General features: G+C 47.1%; 1 protein-coding gene across 1 annotated transcript in view; it reads left to right on the top strand.

Annotated features, from left to right (window-relative positions):
• Positions 1-421: 421 nt before the first annotated feature.
• LOC311100035 (breakpoint cluster region protein-like) overlaps positions 422-18955 on the top strand; it is a gene marked incomplete at its 5' end in the record, with an annotated part of 123936 nt that continues 105402 nt past the window's right edge. Inside the window, one exon of the mRNA XM_084140773.1 lies at positions 422-1925. Coding sequence (XP_083996899.1) covers positions 422-1925 — 1504 coding nt within the window. The remainder of the gene's footprint in view (positions 1926-18955) is intronic.

Genomic DNA, 18955 nt, shown 5'->3' with positions numbered 1-18955 from the left:
AATAAGAAAATGTAAAGTAAGTAGTTGCAGAGCCGTTATCACTTTCTCATCACACGGAAGATCCAGATCCGCTCTAGATCCAGATCATCCGCTCAGGACAGATGCTGTCATTGTGTCGAGGCAGATTTTTTTTCTCATTCTGCAAGTGGTCTTTCAGGAATAATGCAGAACAGGCGTTTGAGTGGAAAGACTTCAATTTCTATTGTTGACAATACAATATATTTTGTCTGCGAAATCGGTAAAATTGTCAGTTTTTGAACTGGTTTATCATACCATTAATATGAATGGTTTTTTTCTATTGTAGATTCTCTAGGTACATTCCGATTTTCCCCCTGTCGGAAACTGGATGATAGGCGAGAAATACGGCTACTGGTGACATCACCCGGGTCAGGTCTGTATTGCTATACAGTAAATATCAACAATGGTGGAGCCAGTGGGATTTATTGAAGCGTGGAAAGCGCAGTTCCCCGAGTCAGACCCCCCAAAGATGGAGCTCAGGTCGGTGGGGGGCATTGAGCAGGAGCTGGAGAAGTGCAAAGCTTCCATCCGGCGGCTGGAGATGGAGGTGAACAAGGAGCGCTTCCGTATGATCTACCTGCAGACACTGCTGGCCAAGGAGAGGAAGAGCTATGACCGCCAGCGCTGGGGTTTCAGGAAGGCCCAGATGAATGAGGGAGGGGACCAGGCAGGGCTGGGCGCTGAGTCTCAGCAGCCACACGTACAGGAACAGGGGGAGCGGAGCCGGTTCCAGCCGGTGGGGGAGGCCAGGTCCAAACAGAGACCCCCTACAGCCCGGAAGTCAGCCTCCCACGGTGACGGGCTGGAGCTCCAGTCTGCCTTCGAGGTGCCCCAGCAGGCAGAGCCCTGCGAGACAGACGGCCTCTCGCCCTCCAAACAGAAAGGAGGTATCTCCCCTCGCCGCCCACACCCACCCCCAAACAAGGACCTACCATCTGACCCCAATGACAAGCTTGGCATGGGGCTGGGGGTGGCAGCGCTGAGGTCCAACTTTGAGAGGATCAAGCGGGCCAACTCTCACTCTGCCGGGGATGGGGGAAAGAGCCAGGAGAAGCAGCAGCAGCAGCAGCCCTTCTACACCAACATGGAGTTCCACCATGACAGGGGCCTGGTCAGGGTCAACGACCGAGATGTCTCTGACAAGATCAGCACCCTTGGCAGCCAAGCCATGCAGATGGAGCGCAAGAGGTCCCTACACTCCCTGCCAGGCAACCTGGCCACTGTGGCAGGTGAGCTCCGCACCCGGCCCGTCTACAGGGGGCGCTCTACCGAGAGCACCTGTGGGTACGATGCTGAGTATGAGGATGGGGACCCCAACCCACGCCACCCCAAGGCCAACGGTGGAAAACAGCCCCCTCCACCCCCATGGCAACCCTCCGACTTCCAGCCTTACACCAGCGTCTACGTGGGCGGGGTGATGATGGGCGAGGGCGGGGGGGATGGGAAAGGGGGCGTCACCATGAGGGACCATGTTGGAGATGAGCACCACCTGACCTGGCCCCGGCGCTCCTACTCTCCCGGGAGCTTTGAGGACGTGGGGGGCGGAGGCGGCGGCTACACACCAGACTGCAGCTCCAATGAGAACTTAACGTCCAGCGAGGAGGACTTCTCGTCTGGCCAGTCCAGCCACGTGTCACCCAGCCCCACCACGGCCTACCGCCGGCCTTTCAGGGAGAAGAGCCGCTCGCCCTCGCAGAACTCCCAGAACTCCCAGCACTCTATTGACAGCAGCAGCCCCCCCACGCCACAGTCCCAGAAGCGTCCCCACCGCCAGCAGGGCCACGTGGTCATGTCCGAAGCCACCATCGTGAGCGTCCGTAAGACCGGCCAGATCTGGCCCCCGCTCGACCCGGACACCACGCCGGCCAGCAGAGCCCCCCATGACAACAGTTTCCATGGAGACCTGGGTGAGTGGCCGCTGCCCTCTCTAATCTTAGCTATAGTTGCTGCTCGTTTCCTGTCTTGAGATTTAAGAGGCTGTTGCACGCTGACCGTTGCCTGGCAGGGTTTATTGACTGCCATGTAGGGAAGGAGGGGGGGATGGGCTCAGAGCCTCATCATCCACACTGGTAGGATTTAGAGCGTCTACATCAAATCCAACGGTTTCCACATTTTTTATTTTACTTAAATCTCACAACTGCAGGTCCTTGCATTGGTGCCATTGATTCTCATGTGTAGTTTCTAGTACTTGACATGTTCCTCGGCTAAAATGTCAGGTTTGACCTCTTGACTGAGACGACCCATAGAAACCTGCCTAAGTGCCTGCACTGAGTGCTCTCTTCATTGCCTGTTCATTACACAGTCATAGAGCCACTAAGCCTTGTGAGACATGGGGTCCTCCTAAAAATCGTTGAACAATGAATTGTCAGCATTGTTTTCTTTTGTCTGTGCAAGCAGATTTTCCCCTCCTCATTCACTCTCCTCTCTCAGTGCATTTTGACACTCTTGTCTCCTCCCTCCCTTGTCTCTGAGCAGGTACGTTCTTTGTGAGGGGTATTAGAGGGCTACACAGAGCAGGTGTGTGTGTGTCTGCGAGCCGCAGTCAGCCAGGGGAGACAGAGTTGTATCCTAAATGGCACCCTATTCCCTATGTAGTGCACTACTTTTGACCAGAGCTCATAGGGCGCTAGTCAAAAGTAGTGCACTATATAGGGAATAGGGTGCCATTGGAAAGCAGGCAGAGAGAGGCTTCTGACTCAGCCCACTTCTATTTCTGAAACCCAACCAGAAAAGCTTTTACTGGAGTCCTAGACAAAGAAAGTTATATTTTCCCCCTCTCTCCCCCAAACAATCAGCTTCAGTATCTTTAACCTGTTTGTAGCCTCAAGGCCCAGTTACTGCCCAGCTAACAGAGCAGGTTAGTGGTTAGCCGTTTGGCTTGGAGCTAGAGGCGTGGGCGCTAGGCTTGGCGCTAGCTACAGTGTTGTCATGTGGCTCCTTCTGGCCCGGTGTCCCTGGGCTTTCTGCTGACGAGGTGAGTGGCGTTTTAGCGCCTGCCCTCCCGCCGCAGCCCTGGCGCCCTGGTGGAGCAGACAGAACTGCGGGCCATTGGCAGCGGGCGCGCTTTACTGTGCCAGGATGAGCCCTGTGTGTGTGTGTGTGTGTGTGTGTGCAGAGAAGCAGATAAGACTGTCTTCTCTGATGGGGGGGCTGGAGAGGAGAGGAAAGGAAGGCAGAGGAGAGGGGCAGCAGCTGCACACTAACCCTTGTACTTAGGGTGTGGCAGGAAACAGTCTCTCTCTCTCTCTCTCTCTCTCTCTCTCTCTCTCTCTCTCTCTCTCTCTCTCTCTCTCTCTCTCTCTCATCAGCACTATTTTGATGCACCCTTTGATTGGGAATGATCTGTATTGTGCGAGTCAAAAATATCTCCTAGTATTCTTCATCATTTCAGAGTCTTCATTACTGTTGACCCATTGTCATCTATAGGGACATCATTGATGAATGTTGAAATCAGGCCTGTAGGATGGCTACCCAGTGACGTGCATTCCCTCAGTGTGGAGATTGAGAGTGATGGACAGAGATGAATAGCACATAGCCACCCTCTTAATGAAAACCCCTCCACAAACACAGAGGCTGTGTCTGAAATCTGGCTTGCCTACTACCTACTTAAACTGCATACTGTGTACTAATCGTACTACATACTATTTAGAACGTACTGTTTAGTAAAAACAAATGCAGTAAGCAACAAGTATCAGCATACTAGGCTCATCCTACGGAGAATTCGTCATGTAATACACAATTGCGTTGATTCCTGCCATTCGCGTACACCGCGTCCTAGTTATGAGCGATTAGTGCTTTTTGAGGTTTCAGTTCGGTTTCAGTTCGATTACTAAAAAAGAATCACGGTTTTCGATTTCGATTATTATTTATTTTACATTAAATGGTTTATGCATTATGTGGGTTGAATGCTGTAACAACACCGAATAAAACAATTAATAAAAGTCCCATGATGGTAGTGACTTCCCATTTACCGCTTATTAACCATCATTTATTCACATAACTTTACTTTAATTAAATATTTCAGTTTATTACATTTGTTTATTGATCATCTCATCTCTATAGAGCTGCTGCCTATGCTGTCTGACAAAATCACTATTTTAGTCGTTTTTCAAAGTACAGTGCATTCGGAAAGGATTCAGACCCCTTCCCTTTTTCCACATTTTAGTCATACGCTCTTATACAGAGCGACTTACAGGAGAAATTAGGGTTAAGTGCCTTGCTCAAGGGCACATCGACAGATTTTTCACCTAGTTGGCTCAGGGATTAGAACCAGCGACCTTTCGGTTACTGGCACTACGCTCTTAACCACTAAGCTACCTGCCGCCCACATTACAACCTTATTCTAAAATGGATTAAATAAAACATTTTCCTCATCAATCTACACACAATACCCCATAATGACAAAGCGAAAACAGGTTTTTACAAATTTCTGCAAATGTATAAAAAAACTAAACGTAAATACCTTATTTACATAAGTATTCAGACCCTTTGCTATGAGACTCGAAATTGAGCTCAGGTGCATCCTGTTTCCATTGATCATCCTTGAGATGTTTCTACAACTTGATTGGACTCCACCTGTGGTAAATTCAATTGATTGGACATGATTTGGAAAGGCTCACACCTGTCTATATAAGGTCTCACATTTGACAGTGCATGTCAGGGCAAAAACCAAGCCATGAGGTCGAAGCAATTGTCCGTAGAGCTCAGAGACAGGATTGTGTGGAGGCACAGAATTTTTTTTTTTTCTTAATGGTCACTCTGACAGAGCTCCAGAGTTCCTCTGTGGAGATAGGATAATCTTCCAGAAGGACAACCACCTCTGCAGCACTCCACCAATCAGGCCTTTATGGTAGAGTGACCTGACGGAAGCCACTCCTCAGTAAAAGGCACATGACAGCCCGCTTGGATTTTGCCAAAAGGCACCTAAAGGACTCTCAGACCACGAGAAACAAGATTATCTGGTTTGATGAAACCAAGATTTAACTTGTATGTATGTATGTATATATGGAGGATGTATGTATGTATGCATGTATATTTATTTGGGCTGCAATTTCTGAGGCTGGTAACTCTATTGAGGTAACTTTGGGTCTTCCATTCCTGTGGCGGTCCTCATGAGAGCCAGTTTCATCATACCTCTTGATTAAAGTAATGCTGGACTGTTGTTTCTCTTTGCTTATTTGAACTGTTCTTGCCATAATATGGACTTGGTCTTTTACCAAATAGGGCTATCTTCTGTGTACCCCACCTACCTTGTCACAACACAACTGATTGGCTCAAACGCATTAAGAAGGAAAGGAATTCCCCAAATTAACTTTTAAGAAGGCACACCTGTTAATTGAAATGCATTCCAGGTAACTACCTCATGAAGCTGGTTGAGAGAATGCCAAGAGTGTGCAAAGCTGTCATCAAGGCAAAGGGTGGCTATTTGAAGTGTCTCAAATATAAAATATATTTTGATTTGTTTAACACTTTTCTGGTTACTACATGATCCCATATGTGTTATTTCATAGTGTTGATGTCGTCACTATTATTCTACAATGTAAAAAATACTAAAAATAAAGAAAAACCCTTCAATGAGAAGGTGTGTCCAAACATTTGACTGGTAGTGTATGTATGTATGTATGTGATGGGATGTATAGACATTATGGACAGTATGTGGATAGAATATGTAGTATATCTGAAGAATATGTAGGATAGTTAAAGTGACCAGTGTTCCATGTCTATGTACATAGGGCAGCAGCCTCTAAGGTGCAGGGTTGAGTAACCGGGTGGTAGCCGGCTAGTGACAGTGACTAAGTTCAGGGCAGGGTACTGGGTGGAGGCCGGCTATTGATGGCTATTTAACAGGCTACTGGCCTTGAGATAGAAGCTGTTTTCCAGTCTCTCAGTCCCAGCAAGTATGGGTATTCTTCGGAAACGGCCAGAGTCCTCCTATCCTTTCTCTGGCTTTGAGCTATGCTATGCTATGCTGGCTGGCTGGGTCTGCAGGCAGGCTGCACATTAATAGATAGGCCTTGCATGTGGCTAACGCTGTTACTCCCTCCCAGCTGCTATCTGTGGGATTATCTCACTCTTGTCTGGTTTCTTTGTTTTAGCACATTTCACACGTCAATGGGTGTTACAGTGCCTTCACTTTTTACACATTTTGTTGTGTTACAGCCTGAATTTAAAATGGTTTAAATTGAGCTGTTGTGTCACTGGCCTACACACAATACCCCCTAATGTCAAAGTGGAATTATGTTTTTAGAAACTTTTACAAATTAATTAAAAATGAAAAGCTGAAATGTCTTGGGTCAATAAGTATTCAACCCCTTTGTTATGGCAAGCCTAAATACGTTCAGGAGTAAATTTGCTTAACAAGTCACATAATAAGTTGCATGGACTCACTCTGTGTGTAATAATAGTGTTTAACATGATTTTTGAATGACTACCTCATCACTGTACCCCACACATACAATTATATGTAAGGTCCCTCAGTCAAGCAGTGAATTTCAAACACAGATTCAACTACAAAGACCAGGAAGGTTTTCCAATGCCTTGCAAAGAAGGGCACCTATTGGTAGATGGGTAAAAATGTAAAAGCAGACATTGAATATCCCTTTGAGCATGGTGACGTTATTAATTACTCTTTGGATGGTGTGTCAATACAACCAGTCACTACAAAGATACAGGTGTCCTTCCTAACTCAGTTGCTGGAGAGGAAGGAAACCACTCAGGGATTTTACCATGAGGCCAATGGTGACTTTAGAGTTACAAAGTTTAATGGCTGTGATAGGAGAAAACTGAGGATGGTAAAATATTGTAGTTACTCCACAAAACTAACCTAAATGGCAGAGTGAAAAGAAGGAAGCATGCATCCTGTTTGCAATAAGGCACTAAAGTAAATCTGCAAAAAATGTGGCAAAGAAATTAACTTTATGTCCTGAATACAAAGTGTTATGTTTGGGGCAAATCCAACAGAACACATCACTGAGTAACACTCTTCATATTTTCAAGCATGGTTGTGGCTTCATCATGTTATGGGTATGCTTGTCATCGGCAAGGACTAGGGTGTTTTTTAGGATAAAAAGAAGCGGAATAGAGCTAAGCACAGACAGAATCCTAGAGGTAAAACTGGTTCAGTCTGTTTTCCAATAGACACTGGGAGACAAATTCACCTTTCAACAGGACAATAACCATAAACACAAGGCCAAAAATACACTGAAGTTACTTACCAAGACAACATTTGAATGTTCCTGAGTGGCCTAGTTACAATTTTGTCTTAAATCGGCTTGAAAATCTATGGCAAGACTTGAACGTGGCTGTCTAGCAATGATCAACGCAGGGCTCCCGAGTGGCGCAGCGGTTTAAGGCACTGCATCTCAGTGCTTGAGGCATCACTACAGACCCCGTGGTTCGATTCCAGGCTGTATCACAACCGGCCGTGATTGGGAGTCCCATAGGGCAGTGCACAATTGGCCCAGCGTTGTCCGGGTTTGGCCGGTGTAGGCCGTCATTGTAAATAAGATTTTGTTCTTAACTGACTTGCCTAGTTAAATAAAGGTTAAAAAATAAACAACCAACTTGACAGAGCTTGAACAATAAAATAATAATGTACAAATATTGTACAATCCAGGTGTGCAAAGCTCTTAGAGACTTACCCAGAAAGGCTCACAGCTGTAATTGCTGCCAATGGTGATTCTAACATGTATTGACTCAGTGGTGTGAATACTTATGTAAAAAAAAAAAATGTATCAATTTTGAATTCAGGCTGTAACACAACAAAATGTGGAATAAGACAAGGTGTATGAATACTGAACTGTACAGTGCCACAGACGATGTGGGAGTTGCGCTCATGTATTTGTGGGAATATCTGGATTTTAAAATGTATGGAATCTGTTTAATCAAGCTTCCGGGGACGGAGAATGGGAGATGTTTTCTGTTAGTGGTTGAGCCGTGCTGAGTGAGGATGATGATGGTGATGAAAGTGATGAGATGAGGTCAAGGAGGAAAATTATGAGGGTAATGATTATGATGGGGAGGGAGAGGAAGGGGGTGATGGTGAAGATGATGAGGACGGCTGAGGCAGATTGCAAGGCTGATTTGGGGTTTCTCGCTTCACTGGTCAGGGATAGGGGACTGTAGAGAGGCACAGATGGGACTAGCTCTCCCGTTGCGTAACAGAATACACATGCACGCACAAACAAACACACTTACACAAACAAACACACACACACACACACACATACGTTCACACATATCTTGGGGCTAATGCGCTGTCAGCAGTGTGTGTGTGTGTGTGCCCAAGCGTACATGCATGTGTCATGACCAGGTGCTGGATGCTGTTTGTTCGTACTGTAGCTAGCTGGGCTGTTTGTTCGTACTGTAGCTAGCTGGGCTGTTTGTTCGTACTGTAGCTAGCTTGGCTGTTTGTTCATACTGTAGCTAGCTGGGCTGTTTGTTCGTACTGTAGCTAGCTGGGCTGTGTGTTCGTACTGTAGCTAGCTGGGCTGTGTGTTCGTACTGTAGCTAGTTGGGCTGTTTGTTCGTACTGTAGCTAGCTGGGCTGTGTGTTCGTACTTTAGCTAGCTGGGCTGTTTGGTCGTACTGTAGCTAGCTGGGCTGTTTGTTCGTACTGTAGATAGCTGGGCTGTTTGTTCGTACTGTAGCTAGCTGGGCTGTTTGTTCGTACTGTAGCTAGCTGGGCTGTGTGTTCGTACTGTAGCTAGCTGGGCTGTTTGTCCGTACTGTAGCTAGCTGGGCTGTTTGTCCGTACTGTAGCTAGCTGGGCTGTTTGGTCATACTGTAGCTAGCTGGGCTGTTTGTTCGTACTGTAGCTAGCTGGGCTGTTTGTTCGTACTGTAGCTAGCTGGGCTGTTTGTTCGTACTGTAGCTAGCTGGGCTGTTTGTTCGTACTGTAGCTAGCTGGGCTGTGTGTTCGTACTGTAGCTAGCTGGGCTGTGTGTTCGTACTGTAGCTAGCTGGGCTGTTTGTTCGTACTGTAGCTAGCTGGGCTGTTTGTTCGTACTGTAGCTAGCTGGGCTGTTTGTTCATACTGTAGCTAGCTGGGCTGTTTGTTCGTACTGTAGCTAGCTGGGCTGTTTGTTTGTACTGTAGCTAGCTGGGCTGTTTGTTCGTACTGTAGCTAGCTGGGCTGTTTGTTCATACTGTAGCTAGCTGGGCTGTTTGTTTGTACTGTAGCTAGCTGGGCTATTTGTTTGTACTGTAGCTTGCTGGGCTTTTTTATTTGTCCAATCCCAATGCTGGAGTGAGTGTTCACAGTGAATTGTTCCTCTAGCAGAAGGCTTTTCTCCTAATGGCTGCTCTGACTCCAGAGAGAGGGTACTGTCTCTGTGGATGATTCAGGCCATCTGCTAGCTAGGACTTCTCTCCTCCCTCTCTTCTTCCTCTCCTCCACTCCATGATCTCTCTCTTCCCATGGTAGATGGTTTTGCAGTAAACAACAATTGTAATTCTTCCATCATGTCCCTTTGGCCTGTTGAAGTGGGTGTTGTTCAGGATTAACTGTATTCATGGTGGTCAATCCAAGATGGCTGCTTCTTTAGAGTGAGAGAGAGAGGAGAGAGAAAGACAGAATGAGAGAGAGAGAGGAAAGACAAAACATCTCCCTCTCAGTGCTCTCAAATACAAGCGTCATTCAATGGAGAAGTAACCAGGAGAAGCTTGGGCTGCGTTGCAAAAATGTGTACGATTCGAAACAGAGCTTTCTCAGTGGAGCGTCAGTAAAGCAGTACCACTGAACAGATTATTTGATTCTTTATGTTCAGTTAGCTTTCTGACAGACCCTATTCCTCATGTACTATATGCATAGTTTGAAATAGACCTTAATATCACTAGCCAAGAATGGAAGGATATTTTCTTCCACAGCTAGCTACAGCGATTGACACTCAAAGGAAATACTTACATTTATGAAATATGGAACAGAAAAATTGGGACACACTCACTTAAACACTGTCAAAAGAGAGGGGACAGAGATAGCCACATGAAACTTAAGTCTGAAAGAAGAATTTAAAGCTGAAAGCGGATGGAAGAGTTCAGACGAGATAGAGAGTGCTCATAATCTTGGCCATAAGTAGGTGGGTTTTAAAGGGTGAGAAAGAGGGCTGCTCAAATTTAGGGATTATTTGAGGCAGCCTATGTTGGGTTTGTCCAATTCAATTGATCCTCTTTGGTGTACCGATGGCCTCTTAAGCTTCATATCATTATCTCTATGACCTATTTCACATGGGTCGGGGATAAGCTGGTAAAACCTACATATTGGGTGGAATCGTTTAGGCAATCTTTCTCATTATTTAACATGTTTATTACCAGTATATTAACCATCTTATTGCCATTTATTCTATGTGTTAGCCTTATGTGTGTAACACTCTGGCTCCGGGACTTTTGTATTTGAGCCAGGGTGTATTGTGTTTTGTTGGGTTTTGGGTATTTTCTATGTTGGTAGTTCTGTTGTGTGTGTTTCTAGGTTTGGTCATTGACTCCCAATCGGAGGTAACGAGTGTCAGCTGTCGGCTCGTTATCTCTGATTGGGAGCCATATTTATTCTGTATGTTTTCTTGTGGGCATTGTGGGTTATTGTTCCATTGTTCTATGTTACGTGTTCCATGTTTCTGTCAGTGTTACAGAGGACTTCACTATCGTCATTTGTTGTTTTTTCGTGGTTGCTTTATTAAATAAAGTCATCATGTTCACTCCACGCGCTGCGTATTGGTCCGCTTCTTCAGACGATCGTGACAGAAAAACCCACCTTAAAGGGACCAAGCAGCGCGTCCAGGAGCAAAGGGTCTGGACATGGATGGAACTGTTGGACGGTAAAGGGTCCTGGACTTGGGAGGAGATCCTGGATGGTATGGATCGCCGACCATGGAACGAGACGGTGGAGAGGCGACGGCGAGAGGAGCAACGGCATCGGCAGGGCCATCGTCGGAAGGACGAGAGGCAACCCCAAAAAGTTTTTTGGGGGGGGCACATGGCTTGGGCGACTGAGCAGCAGGAGGCTGCCACAAGGCAGATTCAGAAGGCTACCAGGTTAAGGGGGCTGACGGAGGCAGAGAAGGGACGGATTCAGGAGGCTACCAGGTTAAGGGGGCGACTGGGAAAGGCAGGGAAGGAAGGTGTAGAGGCACGGCGAGAGGTACTGGGGTGTGTAACCAGTCCGGTCCGGCCCGTTCCTAATCCCGAGGTACAGCCAGTAGTGTGTGTCCCCAGTACGGTACGGCCTGTTCCGGCTCCTCGCACTAAGTGTACGGTGCGCGTCGCCAGCCCAGCCCGGCCTGTTCCTGAGCCTCATACGAAGCCTACGGTGCGCGTCGCCAGCCCAGCCCAGCCCGGCCTGTTCCGGCCACTCGCACCAGGGATACGGTGCGCTTCGCCAGCCCGGCCTGGCCTGTTCCGGCCACTCGCACCAGGGATACGGTGCGCGTCGCCAGCCCAGCCCGGCCTGTTCCTACTCCACGCACCAGGGATACGGTGCGCTTCCTCAGCCCGGTACCTCCAGTTCCGGCCTCTCGCACCAGAGATACGGTGCGCGTCGCCAGCCCAGCCCGGCCTGTTCCTGCTCTCCGCACTAGGCCTTATGTGCGTCCCCAGGGTCCAGCATGCCCTGTTGCTTCTCCCCGCACTAGCCCTGAGATGCGTGTCCTCAGCCCGGTACCTCCAGTTCCGGCACCACGCACCAGGCCTACGGTGCGCCTCAGACGGCCAGAGTCTGCCGTCTGCCCAACGGGGCCTGAACTGTCCGTCTGCCCAACGCCGCCTGAACTGCCCGTCTGCCTAAAGCCTGCAAAGCCGCCCGTCTGCCATGAGCCATCAGAGCCGTCCGCCAGACCAGAGCCGCTAGAGCCTTCCGCCAGACAGGATCAGCCAGAGCCTTCTGCCAGACAGGATCAGCCAGAGCCTTCTGCCAGACAGGATCAGCCAGAGCCTTCTGCCAGACAGGATCAGCCAGAGCCTTCCGCCAGACAGGATCAGCCAGAGCCTTCTGCCAGACAGGATCAGCCAGAGCCTTCTGCCAGACAGGATCAGCCAGAGCCTTCTGCCAGACAGGATCAGCCAGAGCCTTCCGCCAGACAGGATCAGCCAGAGCCTTCCGCCAGCCATGAGCAGCCAGATCCGTCGGCCAGCCATGAGCAGCCAGATCCGTCGGCCAGCCATGAGCAGCCAGATCCGTCGGCCAGCCATGAGCAGCCAGATCCGTCAGCCAGCCATGAGCAGCCAGATCCGTCAGCCAGCCATGAGCAGCCAGATCCTTCAGCCTGCCATGAGCCGTCCAGCCAGGATCCGCCAGAGCCAGCCAGCCAGGATCCGCCCCTTAGCCAGGTGCTGTCCCTTAGCCCGGTGCTGCCCCTAAATCCAGGTGGAGTAAGTTGGAGGGTGGTCATGTGGAGGAGGCTAGGGAAGCGGGTGGTGACTAAGGTGGGGTGGGGACCACGACCAGGGCCAGAACCGCCACCGTGGACAGACGCCCACCCAGACCCTCCCCGAGACTGTATGCTGGTGCGCCCGGAGTGCGCACCTTTAGGGGGGGGTACTGTAACACTCTGGCTCCGGGACTTTTGTATTTGAGCCAGGGTGTATTGTGTTTTGTTGGGTTTTGGGTATTTTCTATGTTGGTAGTTCTGTTGTGTGTGTTTCTAGGTTTGGTCATTGACTCCCAATCGGAGGTAACGAGTGTCAGCTGTCGGCTCGTTATCTCTGATTGGGAGCCATATTTATTCTGTATGTTTTCTTGTGGGCATTGTGGGTTATTGTTCCATTGTTCTATGTTACGTGTTCCATGTTTCTGTCAGTGTTACAGAGGACTTCACTATCGTCATTTGTTGTTTTTTCGTGGTTGCTTTATTAAATAAAGTCATCATGTTCACTCCACGCGCTGCGTATTGGTCCGCTTCTTCAGACGATCGTGACAATGTGTTAGGCTTTGTCATGTTGATTTGTCTTAGTCCTGTCTAGAGACACTTTGAGAGCCAGTTGATTTCATTTCCATGTAGCCTGTATACCTGAGGATCTGTTGAAAGGAAAAAGAGGTGAGACAGCACATCACCCTTTAGGATGTATAGGTCTTTTGTTTGACTCCAGGGCAAGTTGTTTTATTTGCACTCCAATTATTAATTTGAAGGTTTAGGGAGGGGAATGCTGATCCAGGACCAGTGCATACTGCATACCTATGTTTTTGTCTTCTTTGAGGTTGGTTGTACCAAAACGGGCAGACCTGACCTAAACTCAGCCTCAATGGACACTTTGTCCACCCCACCCTCCCCTCCCATGCCCAGGTCCTGCTAGGGTCTTATTTTAGTCAGGCACACTCCTGGCCAGCCCCAGGGTTCTTTCCACATAGGGCCAGAGAGAGTGTGTGTGTTCGGCTAGGGCTGAACACACACACTCTTTTTGGCCTAAGGTTGCAAAATTCCAGTAACTTTCCAGAAATCCAGATTGGAGTATTCCCGGAATAAGTGGGTAATAATAATCCAACTAGGATTTCTGGAAAACAAGGGAATTTAAGAAAAGTTACTGAAAATGTGCAAGCCTGCTCTGGCCCTATTGTCACGACTTCCGCCGAGGCTTTCTCCCCTCCTTGTTCGGGCAGGTTTCGGCGTTCGGCGTCACCGGCTTACTAGCTACTGCCGATCCATTTATCATCACTCCATTTGTCTTGTCTTCAATCACACACACCTGGTCCTTATTCCCTCATTAGTCATGGTATAAGTGTTCCCTCTGTTTCCTTATCTGTGTGGGTGATTGTTTATTGTAGAGGTTTGTGAAGCTCGGTGGAGCTCGTGTATTGTGTATCGACGGGAGTATTTTCCCGTGTGCCTTGTATTTTCCAGTGCGCCTGTTTTGTGCCCTGTAGTGTGTTTGACGCATTTCTGCATAAACCTGTATTTTGCGGATTAAAGCCTGTTAATCTCAGAGTAGCAGCAGCGTAAATTAAGATTGTATTTGAGTGCGTGTGCGTGTGCGTGTGTGTAGAGTCAGTATAAATGTGTGTGCATGCTATGTGTGTGTTGGAGTGTCAGTGTGTCAGTGTGCATGAGTGTGTAGAATCCTGTGAGTGTGCATAAAGACAAAGAAATACAAGGGTGCGTGTGTGCGTGTGTGTGTACACGGGCATCAAACACACTGACATGAAACACAATACCCAGGCTTGTGAGAGATGAGCCATGTAGTGGTGTGTGTCAGGGGATTTTCATTCCCAATGTAAATCCTGTATGATGAAGCCATCAGTTGAAACTACAAGGAACTGTAGCAGCAGTAGTGTCTGTATGAATGTGACTGGGCTGCCAGGAGGATTTGTGTGTGTGACTGCGTGTTAGGCTTGGGCGATATACCATATACCCGAGTATTTCAAAATACCGACGGTATGATTATCGATACCGTTTGGGGGTTGGCTGCACCCCCACCTCGTGGGGGCTGCTGGGGTGTGTGTATAACTATAAGAAATCTAAGATGTGTCAAATAAATTATATCCAGCTCAGGGCTCCAGATATGCATTTGGTTTGCTAACTTGCTAGCTAGATGTCAAGATCAAGCTTCTTGGTTACCGCAGAGACATCAATCCACTCCTGGATCAAGATCCCTGTTGCCTAAATTGTTTTGTGCATCCCCAAAAAATGATTACCCCCTCCCTAAAAAGTATAATTGAAATAGTGCACATTCAGGAATACCGTATACCCCGGTATGGTAGAAAAACTGTATAATGGTATGAAAATCTGGATACTGCCCAACCCTACTGCGTGTGTGGGCGGACAATGGAGAGGAATGATTGGTTTAACAGGCATTTAAAAACAGTAATACAGTCTCTGAGCATAACCTCCAGCCAACCCCACATACTACCGTGTGGCACAATGACCCCTTTTTCACACTGGATTAGTGTGTGTGTGAGAAACTGCCAGGGACTCTTAAAAGATTCGTTCAGCCTCCACTGTTGAGTGAGTCTGGCAGCGGAAGCCTCAGTAACCACAGAAGGCGAACAGGGGCTGGAGTGAAACCAACAGGCCCATAGTGTAGCAGAGTAGAGGAGGAGGTGGAGGGGGTGGATGGAGGGAGGAATGAGAGGAGGAGGAGGGGAGCGGATATCTCCACAGAGCCAGCTGGGTGAGGAGGCTGCTCTCTCTCTCTCCCTCTATATTACAGGGAACGAGGGAAGAATCTCCCTCTCACTAATGGTAATGAGTTAATTATTTAATAGAGCCCTGGGACTAGGGTTTAATAGCGGGAACCGGTTTACCGAGAGTTAGAGAACACCCACTTCCGCTTCACAGGATAAATAACTGAGAGATAAATAATTTCTATGAACAGCATGACGTGAAATTGAACTGTTCAATTATATTAAATCTGTCTTCTCTACGGCCTTCTCTGCTCTGCTATCTGCATGATCAATCAGCAACGCTCAGGGTGGGGACAGACAGCGCATCTCATCTCACAGTTCGCAATGCATGTATCATCTCATCAGCTGGTAACTTTTTTTCTTGTGACAGGTACATTTGCTGCAGCATAGCCTATGCTACAGTAATACTAGGACTAATATATCTTAATGCGCATCTAATTTTCACATCTCCATCTTGCTTTTAGCGGTCCCCTTATTCTTTTTATTGTAAAGATTTTTTTGACTTTTTATTGCAGCTAGTTTTAAAACGGTCTACATGGCTTGACATTCACTTTTTTAGCCACTTGTCCTTTGGACAATTAGGACTGATTTTCTACTTGCCCGAAAGCTCAAGTCACTTTCCCCCACCTCCCCCCTAAAAATGGTCTGTAACACCATGGGCCAACAAGGTAACTGAAAATTGCGTTGTGTGATGCAAGGAACCATTATTATCAGTGGTATTGACAATGGAAGGCTTCTGGTCTCTGATCCCATGTACAGTGCATTCGGAAAGTATTCAGACCCCTTGACTTTTTCCACATTTTGTTACTTTACAGCCTTATTCTAAAATTGATTAAATTGTTTTCCCCCCCTCAATCTACACACAATACCCCATAATGACAAAGCAAAAACAGGTTTTTAGACATTTTTGCAAATTTATACAAAAGAAAAAACGGAAATATCACATTTACATAAGTATTCAGACCCTTTACTCAGTACTTTGTTGTTGCACCTTTGGCAGCGATTACAGCCTCGAGTCTTCTTTGGTATGATGCTACAAGCTTGGCACACCTATATTTGGGGAGTTTCTCCCATTCTTCTCTGCAGATCCTCTCAAGCTCTGTCAGATTGGATGGGGAGCGTCGCTGCACAGCTATTTTCAGGTCTTTCCAGAGATGTTGGATCAGGTTCAAGTCCGGGCTCTGGCTGGGCCACTCAAGGACATTCAGAGACTTGTCCCGAAGCCACACCTGCGTTGTCTTGGCTGTGTGCTTAGGGTCGTTGTCCTGTTGGAAGGTGAATCTTTGCCCCAGTCTGAGGTCCTGAGCGCTCTGGAGCAGGTTTTCATCAAGGATCTCTCTGTACTCAATCCTGACTAGTCTCCCAGTCCCTGCCGCTGAAAAACATCCCCACAGCATGATGCTGCCGGTTTCCTCCAGACGTGACGCTTTGCATTCAGGCCAAAGAGTTCAATCTTGGTTTCATCAGACCAGAGAATCTTGTTTCTCATGGTCTGAGAGTCCTTTAGGTGCCTTTTGTCATACTCCAAGCGGGCTGTCATGTGCCTTTTACTGAGTAGTGGCTTCCATCTGGCCACTCTACCATAAAGGCCTGATTGGTGGAGTGCTGCAGAGATGGTTGTCCTTCTAGAAGGTTCTCCCATCTCCACAGAGGAACTCTAAAGCTATGTTAGAGTGTCCATCAGGTTCTTGGTCACCTCCTTGACCAAGGCCCTTCTTCCCCAATTGATCAGTTTGGCCGGGCGGCCAGCTCTGGGAAGAGTCTTGCTGGTTCTAAACTTCTTCCATTTAAGAATGATGGAGGCCACTGTGCTCTTGGGGGCCATCAATGCTGCAGAAATGTTTTGGCACCCTTGCCCAGATCTGTTCCTCGACACAATCCTGTCTCGGAGCTCTACGGACAATTCCTTCGACCTCATGGCTTGGTTTTTGCTCTGACATGCGCTGTCAACTGTGGGACCTTATATAGACGGGTGTGTGCCTTTCCAAATCATGTCCAATCAATTGAATTTACCACAGGTGAACTCCAATCAAGTTGTAGAAACATCTCAAGGATGTCTCATAGCAAAGGGTCTTAATACTTATGTAAATAAGGTATTTCTGTTTTTTATTTGTAATAAATGAAAAAGGGAAGGGGTCTGAATATTTTCCGAAGGCACTGTATTATATCTCCTGTCGTTGTGGCCTTGAGCAAGGCACTTAACCCCCCACAAAGTAAAATACTGCACTGATAGGCTACTGTATAAAACATATGTGGTCTGTCAACCCTCCATCTGGAGAGCTACTGGGTGTGCAGGCTTTTGATCCAACCCTGCTCAAACACACCAGAGTCAGCTTATCAAGGTCCTGTTGAGCAGCTGACTTTTTACAATGTGGGATGTTTGAGCAGGGCTGGAGCAAATGCCTGCACACCCAGTAGCTCTCCTGGAATCTCCTGGAGGATGGTTGACCACCCTGCCACATTACAATTACAACCAAATACTTGTTATGTCTTTATAAAATAATTTCCTCATTCAATGAACCAGGGATCAAATGGCCAAGATGTTTATCTACTTGTAAGGCTAAAATATTGGGTTCAGGGGAGAACTTGACAGCATAGGAGTTTGGCTAATTAGTCTATTCTAATAATATTGTATTACTTTGTCAGAATTACATGGCCAGTATTGAATAGAGGAGAATCCTAGCCAATTTCGAGCTTGAGAGATGGTTTTACAACCGGAGTATGCAGCATTGGTTTCATCAGCTGCGCACCCGTATCAACTGCATGTTGGCCATTTGCGGTTATACATGAGTGCCTGTGGAAAGTTATTTTAGGACATTGGACATGACAATGACATTAATATGTGCTAATAGCTAAATAGTTAACTAGCGAAATAACCAGCCAAACTACACAATATGTTTTGAATTGGCTATCTAGTTAGTCTGTTGTAGGCTATATCATTACTTTACCTGCTGCGCAATGTCTCTCACTCTCTCTCTTCTCTGGCTATGGCCCACTGGCACAAACACAGGTGATGCACACACCATTACTTTTCCAGGATTTTCATTGTTGAACAAAAATGTGCTATAACTGGGCAAATAACTCACTAACTAGCAATGAATATCAATAAATGTGCACACGCAGCTCGCTTTGATCTAAAAAACGCATCTTGCGGCTGCATGATTGAAAGTTCCCTCGTGCCTGTAGGCCTACAATAATGAACACATCACATCCGGAGGACACTTTGATCCAATTCTGATTGGAGTAGCATTATTGTTTGATATTGTGATTTTTGCATACTTTTTTTTTTACTTGTCCATTCAGACAACTTAAATCTATAATCTGCTTGTCCAACAATTTTTTTTAATTGCCCCGGGCAAGCGGACAAGCGTTGATGTCGAGCCCTGGCCTATCACTCAAATATTGTTGCTTTAAATCAAATCAAATTTTATTTGCCACATTCTTCGTAAACAACAGGTGTAGCCTAACAGGGAAATTACTTACGGGCCAACAATGCAGAGAGAAAAATAGAAAAATAATAATAAATACACAATGAGTAACAATAACTTGGCTATATACACGGGGTATCAGTACCAAGTCGATTTGCAGGGGTATGAGGTAATTGAGGTGGGTAGGGGTAAAGTGACTAGGCAACAGGATAGATAATAATCAGTAGCAGCAGCGTATGTAATGAGTGCAAAAGGGCCAATGCAGATACTCTGGGTAGCTATTTGGTTAACTATTTAGCAGTCTTATGGGTTGGGGGTAGAAGCTGTTCAGGGTACTGTCGGTTCCATTCTTGGTGCATCGGTACCACTTGCCTTGCGGTAGCAGAGAGAACAATCCCCCCGG

Source organism: Coregonus lavaretus (assembly GCF_964263955.1).
Source record: "Coregonus lavaretus genome assembly, chromosome: 24".
Lineage (NCBI taxonomy): Eukaryota > Metazoa > Chordata > Actinopteri > Salmoniformes > Salmonidae > Coregonus > Coregonus lavaretus.
Note: the sequence above shows the minus strand (reverse complement) of the source record. Positions and strands in the feature narration are given on the sequence as shown.